Genomic DNA, 23,916 nt, shown 5'->3' on the forward strand with positions numbered 1-23,916 from the left:
AATGGCACCCTATTCCCTATATAGTGCACTACTTTTGACCAGGGCCTTATGGGTAGTACACTGTGTAGGTGACTAGGATACCATTTGGGATTTGACCAGCTATGTATGGTGTTATCAGTGGGGTTTTTTTGTACCCGTGTAATTACATAGTAATACATGAGAGAGTAGCACACCCTTCCTGGGAGAGGAGAGGAGGGCCACTGGGGGGGGGGGGGGGGGGGGGGGCAGTGTGTGTGTGTGTGTGTGTGTGTGTGTGTGTGTGTGTGTGTGTGTGTGTGTGTGTGTGTGTGTGTGTACCTTTCAGCAGCAGCTCCTTAGCAAACACAGAGCCAGTAGCACATAGTTGCTCAAAAGTTTGTGGCTCGAGGGCTGGGAGGGTTTATCGTCATCTGGGTGGCAGTGTGTGTGTGTGTGTGTGTGTGTGTGTGTGTGTGTGTGTGTGTGTGTGTGTGTGTTAACCTACAGTATGGCAGCAGTCTTCAACAACTATCGTCTTCTGCCTTGATGGTGGCAGATACTGAATGCTTTATTTATTTATTTAACCTTTATTTTAACTAGGCAAGTCAGTTAAAAACAAATTCTTATTTTATAATGATGGCCTACAGGGGAACAGTGGGGTTAACTGCCGTGTTCAGGGGGCAGAACGACAGATTTTTTTAACCTCAGGGATTCGATCTTGCAACCTTTCGGTTACTAGTCCAACTCTCTAACCACTAGGCTACCTGCTGGTTACTAGTCCAACGCTCTAACCACTAGGCTACCTGCTGGTTACTAGTCCAACGCTCTAACCACTAGGCTACGCTGCCGCCCCTCCACTCTAACCACTAGGCTACGCTGCCGCCCCTCCACTCTAACCACTAGGCTACGCTGCCGCCCCTCCACTCTAACCACTAGGCTACGCTGCCGCCCCTCCACTCTAACCACTAGGCTACGCTGCCGCCCCTCCACTCTAACCACTAGGCTACGCTGCCGCCCCTACACTCTAACCACTAGGCTACGCTGCCGCCCCTACACTCTAACCACTAGGCTACGCTGCCGCCCCTCCACTCTAACCACTAGGCTACGCTGCCGCCCCTCCATTCTAACCACTAGGCTACCTGCCGCCCCTCCACTCTAACCACTAGGCTACGCTGCCGCCCCTCCATTCTAACCACTAGGCTACCTGCCGCCCCTCCACTCTAACCACTAGGCTACGCTGCCGCCCCTCCATTCTAACCACTAGGCTACCTGCCTCCCCTCCATTCTAACCACTAGGCTACGCTGCCGCCCCTCCACTCTAACCACTAGGCTACCTGCCTCCCCTCCATTCTAACCACTAGGCTACCTGCCGCCCCTCCACTCTAACCACTAGGCTACGCTGCCTCCCCTCCACTCTAACCACTAGGCTACGCTGCCGCCCCTCCATTCTAACCACTAGGCTACGCTGCCGCCCCTCCACTCTAACCACTAGGCTACGCTGCCTCCCCTCCACTCTAACAACTAGGCTACGCTGCCGCCCCTCCACTCTAACCACTAGGCTACGCTGCCGCCCCTCCACTCTAACCACTAGGCTACCTGCCGCCCCTCCATTCTAACCACTAGGCTACCTGCCTCCCCCCCACTCTAACCACTAGGCTACGCTGCCGCCCCTCCACTCTAACCACTAGGCTACCTGCCTCCCCTCCACTCTAACCACTAGGCTACGCTGACGCCCCTCCACTCTAACCACTAGGCTACCTGCCGCCCCCCCACTCTAACCACTAGGCTACCTGCCTCCCCTCCACTCTAACCACTAGGCTACGCTGCCGCCCCTCCACTCTAACCACTAGGCTACCTGCCGCCCCCCCACTCTAACCACTAGGCTACCTGCCACTGTTACGGTTCATATCTTTTTGCCCTTAGCAAAATGAATGGTCAGTTCTGAAATTATAAGCACTGAATCTCCCCTTTACAGCATTATCATATGTCTCTCTCTCTCTCATTCTCTCTATGAATCTGAATCTCTCTCTGTCTCTCTCTCTCTCTCTCTCTCTCTCTCATTCTCTCTGTCTCTCATTCAGTCTCTCTCTCTGTCTCTCTCCCACTCTCTCTCCCCCTCTCTCTCTCTCTGTCTCTCTCCCTCTCTCTGTCTCTCGCTCTCCCTCTCTCTCTCTCGGTCTCTCTCTCATTCTCTCTCTCTCTGTCTCTCGCTCTCCCTCTCTCTCTCGGTCTCTCTCTCATTCTCTCTCTCTCTCTCTCTCTCTCTCTCTCGGTCTCTCTCCCTCTCTCATTCGGTCTCTCTCTCGGTCTCTCTCCCTCTGTCTCTCTCCCTCTCTCTCTCTGTCTCTCTCTCTCTCTCTGTCTCTCATTCGGTCTCTTTCTCCCTCTCTGGCTGTCTCTCCCTTTCTCTCTGGCTGTCTCTCTCTGTGTGTCTCTGTCTCTCTCTCTCCTATGTGTTGGAGGAGCCACTCTTGATGAAAGGAAAAAGAGGAGTGCTAGCTAGAGGGATCGTCCTGGCACGGAGAAGAGAGGGAGACGTAATCTTTTGCCAAGTAAAAGCTAGATTGTGTAATATTACAAGTCAGACAGCTGCTGGGATGGGCTCCACTGGAACACAACTTAATAGAGCTGGAATTTCATGTAGCATTGTTCTAGAGCAGCGAGCAACAAGCCCCGGGACGATCTTCACAGGACGTTTTACCCCTTCAGAACAGAAGTGAAGCTGACAGGCACAGTTTTCTTGTTCTGTGTTTTTCCATCACGTTCTCTTCACTGGATGGATTTACACACTGGCCGTATCCCAAATAGCCCCCCCCCCCCCCCATTCCCTATATAGTGCACTACTTTAGAGCATGGGATCTAAAGTAGTGCACTATATAGGGGGCCATTTTTTAAACGAGGCAAGTCAGTTAAGAACAAATTCATATTTACATGAATGACAAATCGTTCAGTGAGGAAACGTCCATTCCTGCGGTCCGTGGACTCTGACTAGTCAGATACTGTGTCAGCCAGGTAGTAGTGGTGGTGGTGGTGAAATGGATGTTATTGTGGTAACCACCTCTGACCTCTACAGTGAAGAGTCAGGAAGAGTCATCGAAGATTCATGACGAAACGCACGATGAGCGTCGTCGTTGGATTGAGACGCAGACAATACAATGCTATGAGGAAACTCTTGCCTATCAAATTGCAACACTGTGTCGTTTCCCCATGTCTTGAAGATGAAAGATGATATCCAAGCCCAGAGTTAAGTTATCCAAGCCCAGAGTTAAGTTATCCAAGCCCAGAGTTAAGTTATCCAAGCCCAGAGTTAAGTTAAGTTATCCAAGCCCAGAGTTAAGTTAAGTTATCCAAGCCCAGAGTTAAGTTATCAAAGCCCAGAGTTAAGTTATCCAAGCCCAGAGTTAAGTTAAGTTATCCAAGCCCAGAGTTAAGTTATCCAAGCCCAGAGTTAAGTTAAGTTATCCAAGCCCAGAGTTAAGGGAGGGATATTTTTATTTATTTTTTATTTAAAGGAGGGCTAATTAAATTGTCCCTGGAAGGAGGGGGTCCATTTTATGACTCCACTCCTACAGTAGAGCCTGGGTACTGCTCCAGAACCCACCTTACCAAGAGACATTTTTTTAAATAATTGTTTTTATTTATTCCACCTTTATTTAACCAGGTATTTATATATTATATACATAACCCTAACTCTTTATTTAACCAGGTAGGCCAGTTTACAACTGCGACCTGGTCAAGATAAAGCAACAACACAGAGTTACACATGGAATAAACAAAACATATAGTCAATAATATAGCAGAAAAATAAGTCTATATACAATGTGAGCAAATGAGGTGAGATAAGGGAGGTAAAGGTTAATAAATAAATAACATTAACTATAACATCGGACACACACACACACACCAACACACACACACACACACACACACCAACACACACACACACACACACACCAACACACACACACACCAACACACACACACACACCAACACACACACACCAACACACACACACCAACACACACACACACACACACACACACACACACACACACACACACACACACACCAACACACACACACACACACACCAACACACACCAACACACACACACCAACACACACACACACACACACACACACACACACCAACACACACACACACACCAACACACACACACCACACACACACACACACACACCAACACACACACACACACACACACACACACACCAACACACACACACCAACACACACACACCAACACACACACACACACACACACACCAACACACCACACACACCAACACACACACACACACACACACCAACACACACACACACACCAACACACACACACCAACACACACACACACACACACACCAACACACCACACACACCAACACACACACACACACACACACCAACACACACACACACACACACACCAACACACACACACACACACACCAACACACACACACACACCAACACACACACACACACACACCACACACACACACACACACCAACACACACACACCAACACACACACCAACACACACACCAACACACACACACCAACACACACACCAACACACACACACACACACACACACACACACACACACACACACACACACCAACACACACACACACACACACACACACCACACACACACACACACACCAACACACACACACACCAACACACACACACCTACACACTAACACACACACACACACCAACACACACACACACCAACACACACACACACACACACACACAGGGCTTGACATTAGCATGTTTAATGAGTAGCAATTATACAAAGCTAAAATGTTGATACAAAAACTTGTTATTGACATTTTTATTTAATTTCAAAGTAATTTGTGGAAACATGTTTCTACATTGTTTAAAAGCACTACCCGAAGGTCAGAATGTGGTGATTAAATGATTAAATGTGGTTATAAAGTCAGTAGCTCCAGATGTTCCATTTCCAGAGGATTCATGTATTTACTGTGTTCTTCGTTTTGACTCCTGGGCCTGACTGTCTCCTGGGCCTGACTGTCTCCTGGGCCTGACTGTCTCCTGGGCCTGACTGTCTCCTGGGCCTGACTGTCTCCTGGGCCTGACTGACTCCTGGGCCTGACTGTCTCCTGGGCCTGACTGACTCCTGGGCCTGACTGTCTCCTGGGCCTGACTGTCTCCTGGGCCTGACTGTCTCCTGGGCCTGACTGACTCCTGGGCCTGACTGTCTCCTGGGCCTGACTGTCTCCTGGGCCTGACTGTCTCCTGGGCCTGACTGTCTCCTGGGCCTGTCATTTTAAAATGGGACCTTTTTGAATTGTTTTGTCTAGGAATCTAACCTTTTGAACTCTGTAGTCTCTCTGCAGTACTGCGTTTTGCACACTTTTTGGTAAAGTTCATGTTAAATGATCTTGAAGACAAGGGGCCCCGATGAGGTTTTCATGTCGTTTTTATTTTGTGTTGAACTTTGAAGGAAAAGGCAAATTTCCACCTTGTGTGGACACCATTTTCTTTTCTATTTTATTGTATTATATTCTTACCTGTCCTCTGTCTCTGCAGTACTGACCTGTCCTCTCTCTCTGCAGTACTGACCTGTCCTCTCTCTCTCCAATACTAATTTGTCCTCTCTCTCTCCAATACTGACCTGTCCTCCCTCTCTCTCTCCAGTACTGACCTGTCCTCTCTCTCTGCAGTACTAACCTGTCCTCTCTCTCTCCAGTACTGACCTGTCCTCTCTCTCTCCAGTACTGACCTGTCCTCTCTCTCTCTCTGCAGTACTGACCTGTCCTCTCTCTCTCCAGTACTGACCTGTCCTCTCTCTCTCTCCAGTACTGACCTGTCCTCTCTCTCTCTCCAGTACTGACCTGTCCTCTCTCTCTCTCCAGTACTGACCTGTCCTCTCTCTCTCCAGTACTGACCTGTTCTCTCTCTCTCTCCAGTACTGACCTGTTCTCTCTCTCTCTCCAGTACTGACCTGTCCTCTCTCTCTCCAGTACTGACCTGTCCTCTCGCTCTCCAGTACTGACCTGTCCTCTCTCTCTCTGCAGTACTGACCTGTCCTCTCTCTCTCCAGTACTGACCTGTCCTCTCGCTCTCCAGTACTGACCTGTCCTCTCGCTCTCCAGTACTGACCTGTCCTCCCTCTCTCTCCAATACTGACCTGTCCTCTCTCTCTCTCTCTCTCCAGTACTGACCTATCCTCTGTCTCTCCAGTACTGACCTGTCCTCCCTCTCTCTCCAGTACTAACCTGTCCTCTCTCCAGTACTGACCTGTCCTCTCTCTCTCTCCAGTACTGACCTGTCCTCTCTCTCTCCAGTACTAACCTGTCCTCTCTCTCTCTCCAGTACTAACCTGTCCTCTCTCTCTCCAGTACTGACCTGTCCTCTCTCTCTCTCCAGTACTGACCTGTCCTCTCTCTCTCTCCAGTACTGACCTGTCCTCTCTCTCTCCAGTACTAACCTGTCCTCTCTCTCTCCAGTACTAACCTGTCCTCTCTCTCTCCAGTACTGACCTGTCCTCTCTCTCTCTCCAGTACTGACCTGTCCTCTCTCTCTCTCCAGTACTGACCTGTCCTCTCTCTCTCCAGTACTGACCTGTCCTCTCTCTCTGCAGTACTGACCTGTCCTCTCTCTCTCTCCAGTACTGACCTGTCCTCTCTCTCTCTCCAGTACTGACCTGTCCTCTCTCTCTCCAGTACTAACCTGTCCTCTCTCTCTCTCCAGTACTGACCTGTCCTCTCTCTCTCCAGTACCAACCTGTCCTCTCTCTCTCTCCAGTACTGACCTGTCCTCTCTCTCTCTCCAGTACTAACCTGTCCTCTCTCTCTCTCCAGTACCAACCTGTCCTCTCTCTCTCTCCAGTACTGACCTGTCCTCTCTCTCTCTCCAGTACTAACCTGTCCTCTCTCTCTCTCTGCAGTACTCTACAGAGCTGAAGAAGCTATATTGTCAGATCGCCAAGACGTGTCCCATCCAGATCAAGGTGCTGACCAACCCCCCGCAGGGCGCCGTCATCAGAGCCATGCCCGTTTACAAGAAGGCAGAGCACGTCACCGAGGTGGTCAAACGCTGCCCCAACCACGAGCTCAGCCGCGAGTTCAACGACGGTCAGTCAGTTATGTCTCTAAAACACTCCTAAAGCAACATTGATAACATATTATGCTTTTAGATGTTATTAACTAACCTTTCAGATACTTCCTGTACCATGATGTTATTAACTAACCTTTACCTTTCAGATGCTTCCTGTACCATGATGTTATTAACTAACCTTTACCTCTCAGATACTTCCTGTACCATGATGTTATTAACTAACCTTTACCTCTCAGATACTTCCTGTACCATGATGTTATTAACTAACCTTTACCTCTCAGATGCTTCCTGTACCATGATGTTATTAACTAACCTTTACCTCTCAGATACTTCCTGTACCATGATGTTATTAACTAACCTTTACCTGTCAGATGCTTCCTGTATCATGATGTTAACTAACCTTTACCTCTCAGATACTTCCTGTACCACGATGTTATTAACTAACCTTTACCTCTCAGATACTTCCTGTACCATGATGTTATTAACTAACCTTTCAGATACTTCCTGTACCATGATGTTATTAACTAACCTTTACCTCTCAGATGCTTCCTGTACCATGATGTTATTAACTAATCTTTACCTCTCAGATACTTCCTGTACCATGATGTTATTAACTAACCTTTACCTCTCAGATGCTTCCTGTACCATGATGTTATTAACTAACCTTTACCTCTCAGATGCTTCCTGTACCATGATGTTATTAACTAACCTTTCAGATACTTCCTGTACCATGATGTTATTAACTAACCTTTACCTCTCAGATGCTTCCTGTACCATGATGTTATTAACTAACCTTTCAGATACTTCCTGTACCATGATGTTATTAACTAACCTTTACCTCTCAGATACTTCCTGTACCATGATGTTATTAACTAACCTTTACCTCTCAGATGCTTCCTGTACCATGATGTTATTAACTAACCTTTACCTCTCAGATACTTCCTGTACCACGATGTTATTAACTAACCTTTACCTCTCAGATGCTTCCTGTACCATGATGTTATTAATTAACCTTTCAGATACTTCCTGTACCATGATGTTATTAACTAACCTTTCAGATACTTCCTGTACCATGATGTTATTAACTAACCTTTCAGATGCTTCCTGTATCATGATGTTAACTAACCTTTACCTCTCAGATACTTCCTGTACCATGATGTTATTAACTAACCTTTACCTCTCAGATGCTTCCTGTACCATGATGTTATTAACTAACCTTTACCTCTCAGATGCTTCCTGTACCATGATGTTATTAACTAACCTTTCAGATACTTCCTGTACCATGATGTTATTAACTAACCTTTACCTCTCAGATGCTTCCTGTACCATGATGTTATTAACTAACCTTTACCTCTCAGATGCTTCCTGTACCACGATGTTATTAACTAACCTTTACCTCTCAGATGCTTCCTGTACCACGATGTTATTAACTAACCTTTCAGATACTTCCTGTATCATGATGTTATTAACTAACCTTTACCTCTCAGATACTTCCTGTACCATGATGTTATTAACTAACCTTTACCTCTCAGATGCTTCCTGTACCATGATGTTATTAACTAACCTTTACCTCTCAGATGCTTCCTGTACCACGATGTTATTAACTAACCTTTACCTCTCAGATACTTCCTGTACCATGATGTTATTAACTAACCTTTACCTCTCAGATGCTTCCTGTACCATGATGTTATTAACTAACCTTTCAGATACTTCCTGTACCACGATGTTATTAACTAACCTTTACCTCTCAGATACTTCCTGTACCATGATGTTATTAACTAACCTTTACCTCTCAGATGCTTCCTGTACCATGATGTTATTAACTAACCTTTACCTCTCAGATGCTTCCTGTACCATGATGTTATTAACTAACCTTTACCTCTCAGATGCTTCCTGTACCATGATGTTATTAACTAACCTTTACCTGTCAGATGCTTCCTGTATCATGATGTTAACTAACCTTTACCTCTCAGATACTTCCTGTACCACGATGTTATTAACTAACCTTTACCTCTCAGATGCTTCCTGTACCATGATGTTATTAACTAACCTTTACCTCTCAGATGCTTCCTGTACCATGATGTTATTAACTAACCTTTACCTCTCAGATGCTTCCTGTACCATGATGTTATTAACTAACCTTTACCTCTCAGATGCTTCCTGTACCATGATGTTATTAACTAACCTTTACCTCTCAGATGCTTCCTGTACCATGATGTTATTAACTAACCTTTACCTCTCAGATGCTTCCTGTACCATGATGTTATTAACTAATCTTTCAGATACTTCCTGTACCATGATGTTATTAACTAACCTTTACCTCTCAGATACTTCCTGTACCACGATGTTATTAACTAACCTTTACCTCTCAGATGCTTCCTGTACCACGATGTTATTAACTCAACTACCTTTGATGAATCATTGATCACTTATGTGTCTTCTCTGATATGAACATGCATTGTGTTTTGCTATTTGATAAACTTATGGTATTTTGTGTTTTTGTAGGTCAGATAGCCCCTCCCAGTCACCTGATCCGAGTGGAGGGTAACAGCCACTCCCAGTATCTGGAGGACTCCATCACAGGCCGTCAGAGTGTCTTGGTCCCCTACGAGCCCCCACAGGTAGGCTACAGTCCTCCCCTGTCTGTCCTCCTTACAACCCCCCCAGGTAGGCTACAGTACTCCCCTGTCTACCCTCCTTACAACCCCCCCAGGTAGGCTACAGTCCTCCCCTGTCTGCCCTCCTTACAACCCCCCCCCCCCCCAGGTAGGCTACAGTACTACCCTGTCTACCCTCCTTACAACCCCCCCCCCCCAGGCAGTGTAGGGTCAGCCCTGTCCCTCTCCTGTCCCCCCTTTCACCACCAAGCCCCCCCCCCCAGCCCTGGCGACAGACAGTCTCCAACCCCTGTCCCCCTGCCTGTCCCCCTTGTCTCTCCCCTGTCCCCTTCTGTCATCACAGTGTCAAAACCACCACTCTAATATAGACGTCTGCAACACCCTACGTGTCTCAGACAGGGTCACGGCAGAGTGTGGCCCCTGAACTTCTGTAAAGCTGGCTATCCTCACGTACTGGCCCTCTCATAGCCCCCCTACATACCCCCTCATCCAATCATTCAGTGACAGTCAGCCCAACAGCTGGTGTCCTCAACAGCCCGGGCCCTGGCTCTGGCTCTGAACACTCAACACACTACTACCCCTATCATATTTTTTTTTTTAAAGCACTGCTTATATCCAGATGGTGAGATGCATTGAGGTTTTGAGGTTCACTTGACCTGCTGTTCTCGTCTTCTTCCAGGTGGGCACAGAGTTCACTACCATCCTGTATAACTTTATGTGTAACTCCAGCTGTGTTGGAGGAATGAACCGACGACCCATCCTCATCATCGTCACCCTGGAAGCCAGAGAGTAAGAAAAATCTTTTGTTTTGTTTTTCAGCGGCTACTAGGTTTGTAATATTCTGGAAAAACTTTCCCCAGTTGGAAGATTCCCCCCGGGAATCAGGAGTGGGAATTCTCCAAAACGGGATTTATGAGGAAAAACAAAACGTAAACTTTTGGGGGGGGAAATGTCCATATTGGGTAATTTGTATCTGATCCCACCTCCTCATAGATGGTAAAAAAAAAAGGTCTTATTGGTCTGTTTCTCTCTCTTGCCACCTAGTGGTCAGGTGCTGGGTCGACGCTGCTTCGAGGCCAGGATCTGTGCGTGTCCTGGACGGGACCGCAAGGCGGACGAGGACAGCATCCGCAAGCAGCATGTTACTGACGGAACAAAGACCAGTGAGGGTATGAAACGTTGTAAGTAGTGCTGGGAGCTGGTGAAGGACTGACTGAGTCTGATTTTACTACACTCTGCATGCTGCCAGCCCCTTGGCTGCGCTGTCTTCTCCTGGCGCTGAGCCCTCTCCTCCTGGCGCTGAGCCCTCTCCTCCTGGCGCTGAGCCCTCTCCTCCTGGCGCTGAGCCCTCTCCTCCTGGCGCTGAGCCCTCTCCTCCTGGCGCTGAGCCCTCTCCTCCTGCGCTGAGCCCTCTCCTCCTGCGCTGAGCCCTCTCCTCCTGGCGCTGAGCCCTCTCCTCCTGGCGCTGAGCCCTCTCCTCCTGGCGCTGAGCCCTCTCCTCCTGGCGCTGAGCCCTCTCCTCCTGCGCTGAGCCCTCTCCTCCTGCGCTGAGCCCTCTCCTCCTGCGCTGAGCCCTCTCCTCCTGCGCTGAGCCCTCTCCTCCTGGCGCTGAGCCCTCTCCTCCTGGCGCTGAGCCCTCTCCTCCTGGCGCTGAGCCCTCTCCTCCTGGCGCTGAGCCCTCTCCTCCTGGCGCTGAGCCCTCTCCTCCTGGCGCTGAGCCCTCTCCTCCTGGCGCTGAGCCCTCTCCTCCTGCGCTGAGCCCTCTCCTCCTGCGCTGAGCCCTCTCCTCCTGCGCTGCGCCGTCTCTTCCTGCGCTGAGCCCTCTCCTCCTGCGCTGCGCCGTCTCTTCCTGCGCTGAGCCCTCTCCTCCTGCGCTGAGCCCTCTCCTCCTGCGCTGCGCCGTCTCTTACTGCGCTGAGCTGTCTCCTCCTGTTCTACGCTACGCCGTCTCGTGCTGCCTCTTCCCGCTCTGCCTCTTCCCGCTCTGCCTCTTCCCGCTCTGCCTCTTCCCGCTCTGCCTCTTCCCGCTCTGTGCTTGTTTTCCCATCCTATGCTTGCTGAGGTTAATACGTAAGATAAAGTTAACATCATCCCAGGTGTACCAGTCCAGGTACTTACCAGGCCTCTGCCCCCCTCCACAGCCTTCCACCAGGTCTCCCATGGTATCCAGATGTCCTCCATCAAGAAGAGAAGATCTACAGATGAGGAAGTGTTCTGTCTGCCTGTAAGTGTCTACAGTCTAGCCACAGATCTCTTGTCATTCAGCTGGGATTTCCCCCCCCCCCCCCAGGGGAATTAACTGACCCCCATAATGATGTTGTTTCAATAAACTATGGAATGAAGTTCTAGTACTGTCTGTTCTATAGAAATAGAACCCAGGTGAACATATAACAGTCTCGACGGGTACAAGAGGAAGAAAACATTTATTAGGGGGAACGTTTCAAAATAAGAGCCTGAACTTCAGAATAAAAGTCCTCTGTCCATACTGGCAAAAGCAACCCTGTTATATACATTAATATATACAAAAGTATGTGGACACCCCTTCAGATTAGTGGATTTAGCTATTTCAGCCACACCCGTTGCTGACAGGTGTCTAAAATCGAGCGCATAGCTATGCAATCTCCAAGGACAAACATTGGCAGTAGAATGGCCTTACTGAAGAGCTCAGTGACTTTCATTGTGGCACTGTCATAGGATGCCACCTTTCCAAAAAGTCAGTTTGTCAAATTTCTGCCCTGCTAGAGCTGCCCCGGTCAACTATAAGTGCTGTCATTGTGAAGTGGAAACGTGAAGGAGCAACAACGGCTCATCCACGACGTGGTAGGCCACACAAGATCACAGAACGGGACCGCCGAGTGCTGAAGCGCGTAGCGCATAAAAATCATCTGTCCTCAGATGCAACACTCCACTACCGAGTTCCAAACTGACTCTGGAAGCAACGTCAGCACAAGAACTGTTCGTCGGGAGCTTAATGAAATGGGTTTCCATGGCCGAGCGGCCGCACACAAGCCTAAGATCACCTTTCTCAATGCCAAGGGTCGGCTGGAGTGGTGTAAAGCTCGCCGCCATTGGACTCTGGAGCAGTGGAAACGCGTTCTCTGGAGTGATGAATCACGCTTCACCATCTGGCAGTCTGACGGACTAATGGGTTTGGCAGATGACAGGAGAACGCAACCTGCCCCAATGCATAGTGCCAACTGTAAAGTTTGGTGGAGGAGGAATAATGGTATGGGGCTGTTTTTTATGGTTCGGGCCCCTTAGTTCCAATGAAGGGAGATCTTAACGCTACAGCATACAATGACATTCTAGACGATTCTGTGCTTCCAACTTATGGCAACAGTTTAGCGAAGGCCCTTTCCTGTTTCAGCATGACAATGCCCCCGTGCACAAAGCAAGGTCCATACAGAAACGGTTTGTTGAGATCGGTGTGGAAGAACTTGACTGTCCTGCACAGAGCCCTGACCTCAACCCCATCGAACACCATTGGGATGAATTGGAACGCCGACTGCGAGCCAGGCCTAATCATCCAACATCATTGCCCGACCTCACTAACGCTCGTGGCTGAATGGAAGCAAGTCCCCTCAGCAATGTTCCAACATCTAGTGGAAAGCCTTCCCAGAAGACTGGAGGCTGTTATAGCAGCAAAGGGAGGACCAACTCCATATTAATGCCTATGATTTTAGAATGAGATGTTCAGCGAGCAGGTGTCCACATACTTTTGGTCATGTAGTGAATGTTTTCTATCAAACAATATAATATAGATCTCTGTATGTATACATTTGTGTGAATTAAATTAATGTTGTGGATTGTCCTACCTGCTAACCTCTCTCTCTCACTCTCTCTGCCTTTCTCTCTCTCTCTCTGCCTTTCTCTCTCTCTCTCTGCCTCTCTCTCTCTCTCTGCCTCTCTCTCTCTACCTCCCTCTCTCTGCCTCTCTCTCTCTGCCTCTCTCTCTCTCTGCCTCTCTCTCTCTGCCTCTCTCTCTCTGCTCTGCCTCTCTCTCTCTGCTCTGCCTCTCTCTGCTCTGCCTCTCTCTCTGCCTCTCTCTCTCTGCCTCTCTCTCTCTGCCTCTCTCTCTCTGCCTCTCTCTCTCTGCCTCTCTCTCTCTGCCTCTCTCTCCCTCTGTAGATTAAAGGCCGTGAAATCTATGAGATTTTGGTGAAAATCAAAGAGTCACTGGAACTCATGCAGTTTCTGCCTCAGCACACTGTCGAGTCGTACAGGCAGCAGCAGCAGAACCTCCTGCAGAAACAGTGAGTACTACCCTCTGTCAGACCGTTCCATTAGGTAAAGGATTACTGTACTACCCTCTGTCAGACCGTTCCATTAGGTAAAGGATTACTGTACTACCCTCTGTCGGACCGTTCCATTAGGTAAAGGATTACTGTACTACCCTCTGTCAGACCGTTCCATTAGGTAAAGGATTACTGTACTACCCTCTGTCGGACCGTTCCATTAGGTAAAGGATTACTGTACTACCCTCTGTCGGACCGTTCCATTAGGTAAAGGATTACTGTACTACCCTCTGTCAGACCGTTCCATTAGGTAAAGGATTACTGTACTACCCTCTGTCGGACCGTTCCATTAGGTAAAGGATTACTGTACTACCCTCTGTCGGACCGTTCCATTAGGTAAAGGATTACTGTACTACCCTCTGTCAGACCGTTCCATTAGGTAAAGGATTACTGTACTACCCTCTGTCAGACCGTTCCATTAGGTAAAGGATTACTGTACTACCCTCTGTCAGACCGTTCCATTAGGTAAAGGATTACTGTACTACCCTCTGTCAGACCGTTCCATTAGGTAAAGGATTACTGTACTACCCTCTGTCGGACCGTTCCATTAGGTAAAGGGATTACTGTACTACCCTCTGTCGGACCGTTCCATTAGGTAAAGGATTACTGTACTACCCTCTGTCGGACCGTTCCATTAGGTAAAGGGATTACTGTACTACCCTCTGTCGGACCGTTCCATTAGGTAAAGGATTACTGTACTACCCTCTGTCAGACCGTTCCATTAGGTAAAGGATTACTGTACTACCCTCTGTCGGACCGTTCCATTAGGTAAAGGATTACTGTACTACCCTCTGTCGGACCGTTCCATTAGGTAAAGGATTACTGTACTACCCTCTGTCGGACCGTTCCATTAGGTAAAGGGATAACTTCTGGTTCCTTGTTTTGTCTCTTAACCATCTGCACGCTCTACGGTTGCCGTTTGAACTTGTTTGACTTGTTTGCCTATGAATTAAGGAAAGACTGTGTACTGCAGCATACAAAGCTTATTTAAGGGAAGCCACCTAAGTTGTGAAATGCTAGTTTTACTTTTCGTTTTGGATTCAACACCAGCCTGATTTGAGCGTGATAGCTTGTTTGGTGGACTATTGCCTGTTATTGAGACGTAGAGTTGTTTACGAGTAAATTTTTTACATTTTAGTCATTTAGCAGACACTCTTATCCAGAGCGACTTACAGTAGTGAATACATACATCTCATCCGTTTTTTTTTTTTTCATTTTTTTTTTCGTACTGGTCCCCCGTGGGAATCGAACCCACAACCCAAGCGCTGCAAACACCATGCTCTACCAACTGAGCCACAGGAGACCACAGTACTACAGTAGTGATGTTTGAGCTGAGTGAACACATCAGTATGATGATTATTTGGATAAGGCTTAAGACAATGGCTGTCTTGACAGATGAAAATGTTAGCTTTTTGGTCACTGACTCAATCACTACATTTTATCACAAGACGTGTACAAGTTGCATGATGCATTTGCTTCTCCGAGGGTTGTGTGATATGGAGCTGGGTTTAGTCTCTGATGAGATGTTACCCAAGCCTGAGCATCAGAACCCTAAGCTCTGTTTTACAAGCCTGAGCATCAGAACCTACGCTCTGTTTTACAAGCCTGAGCATCAGAACCTACGCTCTGTTTTACAAGCCTGAGCAACAGAACCTACGCTCTGTTTTACAAGCCTGAGCAACAGAACCTACGCTCTGTTTTACAAGCCTGAGCAACAGAACCTATGCTCTGTTTTACAAGCCTGAGCATCAGAACCTACGCTCTGTTTTACAAGCCCGAGGCTCTGTTTTACAAGCCTGAGCATCAGAACCTACGCTTTGTTTTACAAGCCTGAGCATCAGAACCCTAAGCTCTGTTTTACAAGCCTGAGCATCAGAACCTACGCTCTGTTTTACAAGCCTGAGCAACAGAACCTACGCTCTGTTTTACAAGCCTGAGCATCAGAACCTACGCTCTGTTTTACAAGCCTGAGCAACAGAACCTACGCTCTGTTTTACAAGCCTGAGCATCAGAACCTACGCTCTGTTTTACAAGCCTGAGGCTCTGTTTTACAAGCCTGAGCATCAGAACCTACGCTCTGTTTTACAAGCCTGAGCAACAGAACCTACGCTCTGTTTTACAAGCCTGAGCATCAGAACCTACGCTCTGTTTTACAAGCCTGAGCATCAGAACCTACGCTCTGTTTTACAAGCCTGAGCATCAGAACCTACGCTCTGTTTTACAAGCCTGAGCAACAGAACCTACGCTCTGTTTTACAAGCCCGAGGCTCTGTTTTACAAGCCTGAGCAACAGAACCTACGCTCTGTTTTACAAGCCTGAGCATCAGAACCTATGCTCTGTTTTACAAGCCTGAGCAACAGAACCTACGCTCTGTTTTACAAGCCTGAGCAACAGAACCTACGCTCTTTTTTTTTACACCCAACAGCCAGATGAAGCCTCAATAGTCTAATGGAAACGCCTTTAGGTGCTCTGCCAGGTTTGCACAACAACAGCCGTTTCCAAATCCCTTATCCAGTCAGTCCCAGTAATTGGCTTGAGTGTTTTCATACACAAACACAAATGCTGCCCTCCCTTGCCCTCATTGAGGAGCGGACTGGGACCAGAAATCGGCCCTGGCATTTCTAACACGCCGGGAACAACAAACAAAAAAATTCTCCTCATTTATTAACCAGATAATGATCATTTTGCGCTGAACAAAAAAACCCAAAAAAAAACAAGTTAGACTGGCCCACTGGGCTAAAAATGGACTAACACATCTAGCATTTGCCCGAAATGCCAGATGGCCAGTCCGCCCCTGCCCTCAGTCCTCGCCCATTCAGTTTAAGGGCTGGGGAGAAAAAGGCGATCGTCTGTAAATTATAGTTTTAAATAGTGTGCTGCTTTCTTTGACGCCCTATGATAATTACTGCTTTTGTTATCGTTTCTCATTTAGAAAACTGTCAGACTCTCTCTGACATAATGCTTACATTTGCTTTAAAAAAAAAAAAAAAAAAAAGAATCCTGGTTTGAAAAGCCAGTTTTAGGCGTAGCCTCCATTTTCAGGTTTACTATCAGTTTGGGTTCTGTCGTCCTGCTCTCTGGCGCCCCCCATTCACAGTGTGGCTGGATGTGGCAGTGCAGCATGTATGACACACAGGGTCCAGTGGTTTTATATGCTGCAATGCTGTCACAGGTTCATTTCAGAACAGAACAGAACAGCATTTAGCCTACACACTATACTTTACACTATTGATGTGTTTTGGTGATATTTTCCAACATCCTCAAACTCAACTAACTGGTTCAGAACAGCTGTATATTTACTCTAGACTGAAAATCTGTAGTTTGTAGCATAGTTGACTAGACTGTGTTCTAGATTGTTCTCTAAATCAGATCCTCGTGCCTCTTTTCTGCTTTATTCTGATCCTGTTGCTTCACTCTCTTCTCCATGACCTTTCACCTGTATTAGTCCTAACCCCAGTAGGTGTTCTTCACAGCATTATCAAATTAAAAACTCCTGCCAGAAGGTCAAGTCCAGAGTCTCCTGATTTATGATACTATTGCTGTCTAATAGTGCCCTCTTCTGGAAGTTAATGTTACATTTTTTACATTTTACATTTTAGTCATTTAGCAGACGCTCTTATCCAGAGCGACTTACAGTAGTGAATGCATACATTTCATACAATTTCATACATTTTTTTCTGTGCTGGCCCCCCGTGGGAATCGAACCCACAACCCTGGTGTTGCAAACACCATGCTCTACCAACTGAGCTACAGGGAAGGCAACACACTACACTGAACTGGCCACACTACACTGAACTGACCACACTGCACTGAAATGGCCACACTGCACTGAAATGGCCACACTGCACTGAAATGGCCACACTGCACTGAAATGGCCACACTGCACTGAAATGGCCACACTGCACTGAACTGACCACACTGCACTGAAATGGCCACACTGCACTGAAACGGCCACACTGCACTGAAACGGCCACACTGCACTGAAACGGCCACACTGCACTGAAACGGCCACACTGCACTGAAACGGCCACACTGCACTGAAACGGCCACACTGCACTGAAACGGCCACACTGCACTGAAACGGCCACACTGCACTGAAACGGCCACACTGCACTGAAACGGCCATCCTTAATTTTCTTCTTCAATACTGTGTTTTCAAATGACTCTGTTTTGTAACTCTCTCCTCTTAACTTTTGACTTTCTACTGGTTTATTTCTCTGGTTCCTGTTTTCTACTCTCCTAAAGTGAGTCCTTACTTTCTTCTCTCCTCTCTTCTCTCTCTCTTCTCTGGTTCCTGTCTGCAGTCTGCTTAAAGCCCGGCTACGTTCGGAGCTCCTGGAACCCCTAGCAGCCGAGCAGAGGAGACGATGCAGTACCTCCTGAGACTCACCTCATCCTCACATTCCTCCTTCCTCCAGTTTCCTCCTCCCTTCAGTTTCCTCCTTCCTCCTTCAGTTTCCTCCTTCCTCCTCCCTTCAGTTTCCTCGCCCCTCAAACCTCAGCCACAATCAGACTAGGGGCTCCTCTTTCACCTCTCCTCGATCTTGCTCTCTCTCTCCCTCTTTCAAATATTCTCTCACCTCCCTCCCTCCATTTCTACCTCTCTCTCTCTCTCTTTCTCTCCCTCCCTCCATTTCTACCTCTCTCTCTCTTTCTCCCCCTCCCTCCCTCCCTCCCTCTATTTCTACCTCTCTTTCTCTCCCTCCATTTCTACCTCTCTCGCTCTTTCTCTCTCTCTCTCCCTCCCTCCCTCTCTCCCTCCCTCCCTCCCTCTATTTCTACCTCTCTCTCTCTTTCTCCCCCTCCCTCCCTCTATTTCTACCTCTTTCTCTCCCTCCCTCCTTCCCTCCATTTCTACCTCTCTCTCTCCCTCCCTCCCTCCCTCTATTTCTACCTCTCTCTCTCTTTCTCCCCCTCCCTCCCTCCCTCTCTCTATTTCTACCTCTCTCTCTCTTTCTCCCCCTCCCTCCCTCCCTCCCTCTATTTCTACCTCTCTCTCTCTTTCTCCCCCTCCCTCCCTCCCTCTATTTCTACCTCTCTCTCTCTTTCTCCCCCTCCCTCCCGCTCTCCGATTGTGCCGCTATTTAAACTCTCACATTCTCCAAACAGAGTTAAATAAACAGAGAAACAGTCTGTTGGTGCTTCATGTTCATGAAATAAAACTTTTTCTTCCTATTCATTACTTATGTAGTAACACATAATATGTTACAAACTTTAGTCTGTCTGGAAAGTACTCTGCATACCAGTCTACCGATAAGATGCTGTCACATTCATAAGTCAGATTTTAAAGATGTTTTGCATGCCAGATTATTATTTAAAAAAAAATTTAAATAAGAAAGGTTGTAGCTGTGTGGCAACACCAGTCTCAAACAGCAGAGGGCGCTTGAGTTAATCAAAATTTTGTTTGTTTCATTAAAAATGTTTTACACCGAGAGTCATTTTAGCAGACGCTCTTATCCAGAGCGACTTACGGTAGTGAGTGCATACATTTCCGTACTTTTATTTCTTCTTCTTCATACTGGTCCCACGCGGGAATCGAACCCCACAACCCTGGAGTTGAAACCGCATTGCTCTACCCGCCTGTGTCACACGGGAACCCCTATGGTCAGCGAATAGGCTATACAGCACATAACCTACATCCTGTTTAAAGCACCATTCATGTCTTTGTTGCTTTTTAAGTTTGTGTTGTTAGCGGTTAAAAATAAATAAAAAATAAAGCTAGTAATTGAGTTATGGACAGGGACACAGTCAGCTTGTATTGCAGTCAGAACACATTGCACATGCATAGTTATCCGCCTCTCGGTTGACCTCTCCCTCCTATTGGCTGGGGCTGGTCAGGAACCAATCGCTAGTGTTTTTCTACAATACTTGTCTATTGATTGAGCTTGTTGTTTTGTCTTTGGAGCTGGACTCAAACCTAACAGTGTGTTTCCCCATGACACCCTATTGTCTATATAATGACTATTTTTAACCAGAGCCCTATGGCAGTCCTATGTAGAGCCCTGTGGCAGTCCTAGGTAGAGCCCTGTGGCAGTCCTATGTAGAGTCCTGTGGCAGTCCTATGTAGAGTCCTATGGCAGTCCTATGTAGAGCCCTGTGGCAGTCCTATGTAGAGTCCTGTGGCAGTCCTATGTAGAGCCCTGTGGCAGTCCTATGTAGAGCCCTGTGGCAGTCCTATGTAGAGCCCTGTGGCAGTCCTATGTAGAGCCCTGTGGCAGTCCTATGTAGAGCCCTGTGGCAGTCCTATGTAGAGCCCTGTGGCAGTCCTATGTAGAGCCCTGTGGCAGTCCTAGGTAGAGCCCTGTGGCAGTCCTAGGTAGAGCCCTGTGGCAGTCCTAGGTAGAGCCCTGTGGCAGTCCTAGCTAGAGCCCTGTGGCAGTCCTAGCTAGAGCCCTGTGGCAGTCCTAGCTAGAGCCCTGTGGCAGTCCTAGGTAGAGCCCTGTGGCAGTCCTAGGTAGAGCCCTGTGGCAGTCCTAGGTAGAGCCCTGTGGCAGTCCTATGTAGAGCCCTTTGGCAGTCCTATGTAGAGCCCTGTGGCAGTCCTATGTAGAGCCCTGTGGCAGTCCTAGGTAGAGCCCTGTGGCAGTCCTAGGTAGAGCCCTGTGGCAGTCCTAGGTAGAGCCCTGTGGCAGTCCTAGGTAGAGCCCTGTGGCAGTCCTAGGTAGAGCCCTGTGGCAGTCCTAGGTAGAGCCCTGTGGCAGTCCTAGGTAGAGCCCTGTGGCAGTCCTAGGTAGAGCCCTGTGGATCCTGGTCAAAAGTAGTTCATAACAAAAAGAATAAGGTGCCATGTGGGATGCGCATTAGTAATGTTATGGGGAGAGATTTATCATGACTGTCACGTTGATCATGCTGGTCATGATGTATAAAAGTCACTGCCGGACAGTTTGTTTGGTTTTGTTTAATTTTCTGAAAGATATTTAACATTTATTTAGGATTGACATGACAAACATATGCCTTTATGTACAGAGAGCAGATTCTATGGAGAACGTTCTTTTGACTGTTTGAAACAGATTGTTGTGATTCATGGGCTTGTTGCAGTTTGCTCTGTCAGAACTCAATAAATGTATTTTCTGCTTTGACTTTCCTTCTCATTTTTTTCCCTCTGACTTTACTTAATTTCTCCATCTCTTCATTTTGCAAAACAAGGAACCCTCAGCTCAAACCCATGATTCCACTAAGGGCTCTATTCAATCAGATCAGCTTTATCCGACATTCTGACTGTGTCTGAGGTGGAACTGCGTCAGAGCTGTCAAATGTGAGAGCTGTCACCTCCTTTAGGATGACAGATGTAATCTACTCCTCCATTAGGATGACAGATGTCACCTCCATTAGGATGACAGATGTCACCTCCATTAGGATGACAGATGTAATCTACTCCTCCATTAGGATGACAGATGTCACCTCCATTAGGATGACAGATGTCACCTCCTTTAGGATGACAGATGTCACCTCCTTTAGGATGACAGATGTCACCACCTTTAGGATGACAGATGTCACCACCTTTAGGATGATAATGTCACCTCCATTAGGATGACAGATGTCACCTCCATTAGGATGACAGATGTCACCTCCATTAGGATGACAGATGTCACCTCCATTAGGATGACAGATGTCACCTCCATTAGGATGACAGATGTCACCTCCTTTAGGATGACAGATGTCACCTCCTTTAGGATGACAGATGTCACCTCCTTTAGGATGACAGATGTCACCACCTTTAGGATGACAGATGTCACCACCTTTAGGATGATAATGTCACCTCCATTAGGATGACAGATGTCACCTCCATTAGGATGACAGATGTCACCTCCATTAGGATGACAGATGTCACCTCCATTAGGATGACAGATGTCACCTCCATTAGGATGACAGATGTCACCTCCATTAGGATGACAGATGTCACCTCCATTAGGATGACATATGTCACCTCCATTAGGATGACAGATGCCACCTCCATTAGGATGACAGATGTCACCTCCTCCTCCATTAGGATGACAGATGTCACCTCCATTAGGATGACAGATGTCACCCCCATTAGGATGACAGATGTCACCCCCATTAGGATGACAGATGTCACCTCCATTAGGATGACAGATGTCACCTCCATTAGGATGACAGATGTCACCTCCATTAGGATGACAGATGCCACCTCCATTAGGATGACAGACGTCACCTCCATTAGGATGACAGATGTCACCTCCATTAGGATGACAGATGTCACCTCCACCTCCATTAGGATGACAGATGTCAACTTCTTTAGGATGACAGATGTCACCTCCTTTAGGATGACAGATGTCACCTCCATTAGGACGATAGATGTCACCTCCACCTCCATTAGGATGACAGATGTCACCACCATTAGGATGACAGATGTCACCTCCATTAGGATGACAGATGCCAACTCCATTAGGATTACAGATGTCACCTCCATCTCCATTAGGATGACAGATGTCACCTCCACCTCCATTAGGATGACAGATGTCACCTCCATTAGGATGACAGATGTCACCTCCATTAGGATGACAGATGTAATCTACTCCTCCATTAGGATGACAGATGTCACCTCCATTAGGATGACAGATGTAATCTACTCCTCCATTAGGATGACAGATGTCACCTCCTTTAGGATGACAGATGTAATCTACTCCTCCATTAGGATGACAGATGTCACCTCCATTAGGATGACAGATGTAATCTACTCCTCCATTAGGATGACAGATGTCACCTCCATTAGGATGACAGATGTCACCTCCTTTAGGATGACAGATGTCACCTCCTTTAGGATGATAATGTCACCTCCATTAGGATGACAGATGTCTCCTCCATTAGGATGACAGACGTCACCTCCATTAGGATGACAGATGTCACCTCCATTAGGATGACAAATGTCACCTCCATTAGGATGACAGATGTCACCTCCATTCGGATGACAGATGTCACCTCCATTAGGATGACAGATGTCACCTCATTTAGGATGACAGATGTCACCTACTCCTCCATTAGGATGACAGATGTCACCTCCATTAGGATGATAGATGTCACCTCCTTTAGGATGACAGATGTCACCTCCATTAGGATGACAGATGTCACCTCCATTAGGATGACAGATGTCACCTCCATTAGGATGACAGATGTCACCTCCATTAGGATGACAGATGTCACCTCCATTAGGATGACAGAAACCCTCATTTAATTGGAATGAGGTTTAATCTGAGCGTTAGTATATAGTCCAGATGTTCTGAACTTCTAAGGAGAGTGATGGCGGCCGTGGCTTCGTGACACCGATTTGACAGCTCCAATAACCAAAACATCTGCCATCAACGGTTACCGCTGATCTGATCTGAATCTATACACATACACTTTACAGTCATAGAGAGATGCTTTGAGTTTCTGTAGCTCGCTTCAATTTAATCATTTCCAGATCGTGTTGAAAACACATTGGTGTGTTTGAGAATAACAATATAGCTACACAATCTGTCAAAACAAATGATCTGTTTTATTTGTTTGTTTCTGTCAATGTTAACAATACTGAACAGTAATACTTAAATGTTGTTTACCACTGTATGTAACTAACAGGCAGGTTAACCCTTTGTCGTTAAAGATGGGATCTCTGGGGCGATGAGAGTAACGGCCTGTACCCTCCTCTCTCCTGCCCCAGGAGCACCATGGCCCCCCAGCCCCAATACGGGTCCAGCTCCCCTCCACCCCCACACGGCAAGGTCAACAAGCTCCCGTCCGTCAGCCAGCTCATCAACCCCCAGCAACGCAGCACCCTCACCCCTTCCTCCATGGCCCAAGGCCTGACTGACAGTAAGTGTGCCTTACCCCATTTTGTGTAGAGAGATTCTGCTCCCCCTGTCTGACTTTATCTGTCTAGGCCCATGTCCTTCCTCTACCCTACCACCCCCAGCTTGTTTTTCTCCCA

The 23,916-nt window shown here is 47.4% G+C and overlaps 1 protein-coding gene across 8 annotated transcripts in view; it reads left to right on the plus strand.

Annotated features, from left to right (window-relative positions):
• The window catches only part of LOC106574206 (tumor protein 63), a 117,576-nt gene that overhangs the window by 87,250 nt on the left and 6,410 nt on the right, over positions 1 to 23,916 (plus strand). For 4 of the 8 annotated variants that reach the window (XM_045697484.2, XM_045697488.2, XM_045697490.2 and 1 more), the window contains 7 exons: positions 6,909 to 7,095; positions 9,584 to 9,699; positions 10,376 to 10,485; positions 10,741 to 10,877; positions 11,838 to 11,920; positions 13,825 to 13,949; positions 23,593 to 23,801. In XM_045697484.2, the coding sequence (XP_045553440.1) occupies positions 6,909 to 7,095; positions 9,584 to 9,699; positions 10,376 to 10,485; positions 10,741 to 10,877; positions 11,838 to 11,920; positions 13,825 to 13,949; positions 23,593 to 23,801 (967 nt within the window). Of the gene's footprint in view, positions 1 to 6,908; positions 7,096 to 9,583; positions 9,700 to 10,375; positions 10,486 to 10,740; positions 10,878 to 11,837; positions 11,921 to 13,824; positions 13,950 to 18,295; positions 21,071 to 23,592; positions 23,802 to 23,916 lie in introns of those variants that run through there. The other 4 variants (XM_045697492.2, XM_045697486.2, XM_045697485.2 and 1 more) reach the window with 4 other exon arrangements.

Source organism: Salmo salar, chromosome 16 (genome assembly GCF_965601325.2).
Source record: "Salmo salar chromosome 16, fSalSal1, whole genome shotgun sequence".
In the NCBI taxonomy this organism is placed as follows: Eukaryota; Metazoa; Chordata; class Actinopteri; order Salmoniformes; family Salmonidae; genus Salmo; species Salmo salar.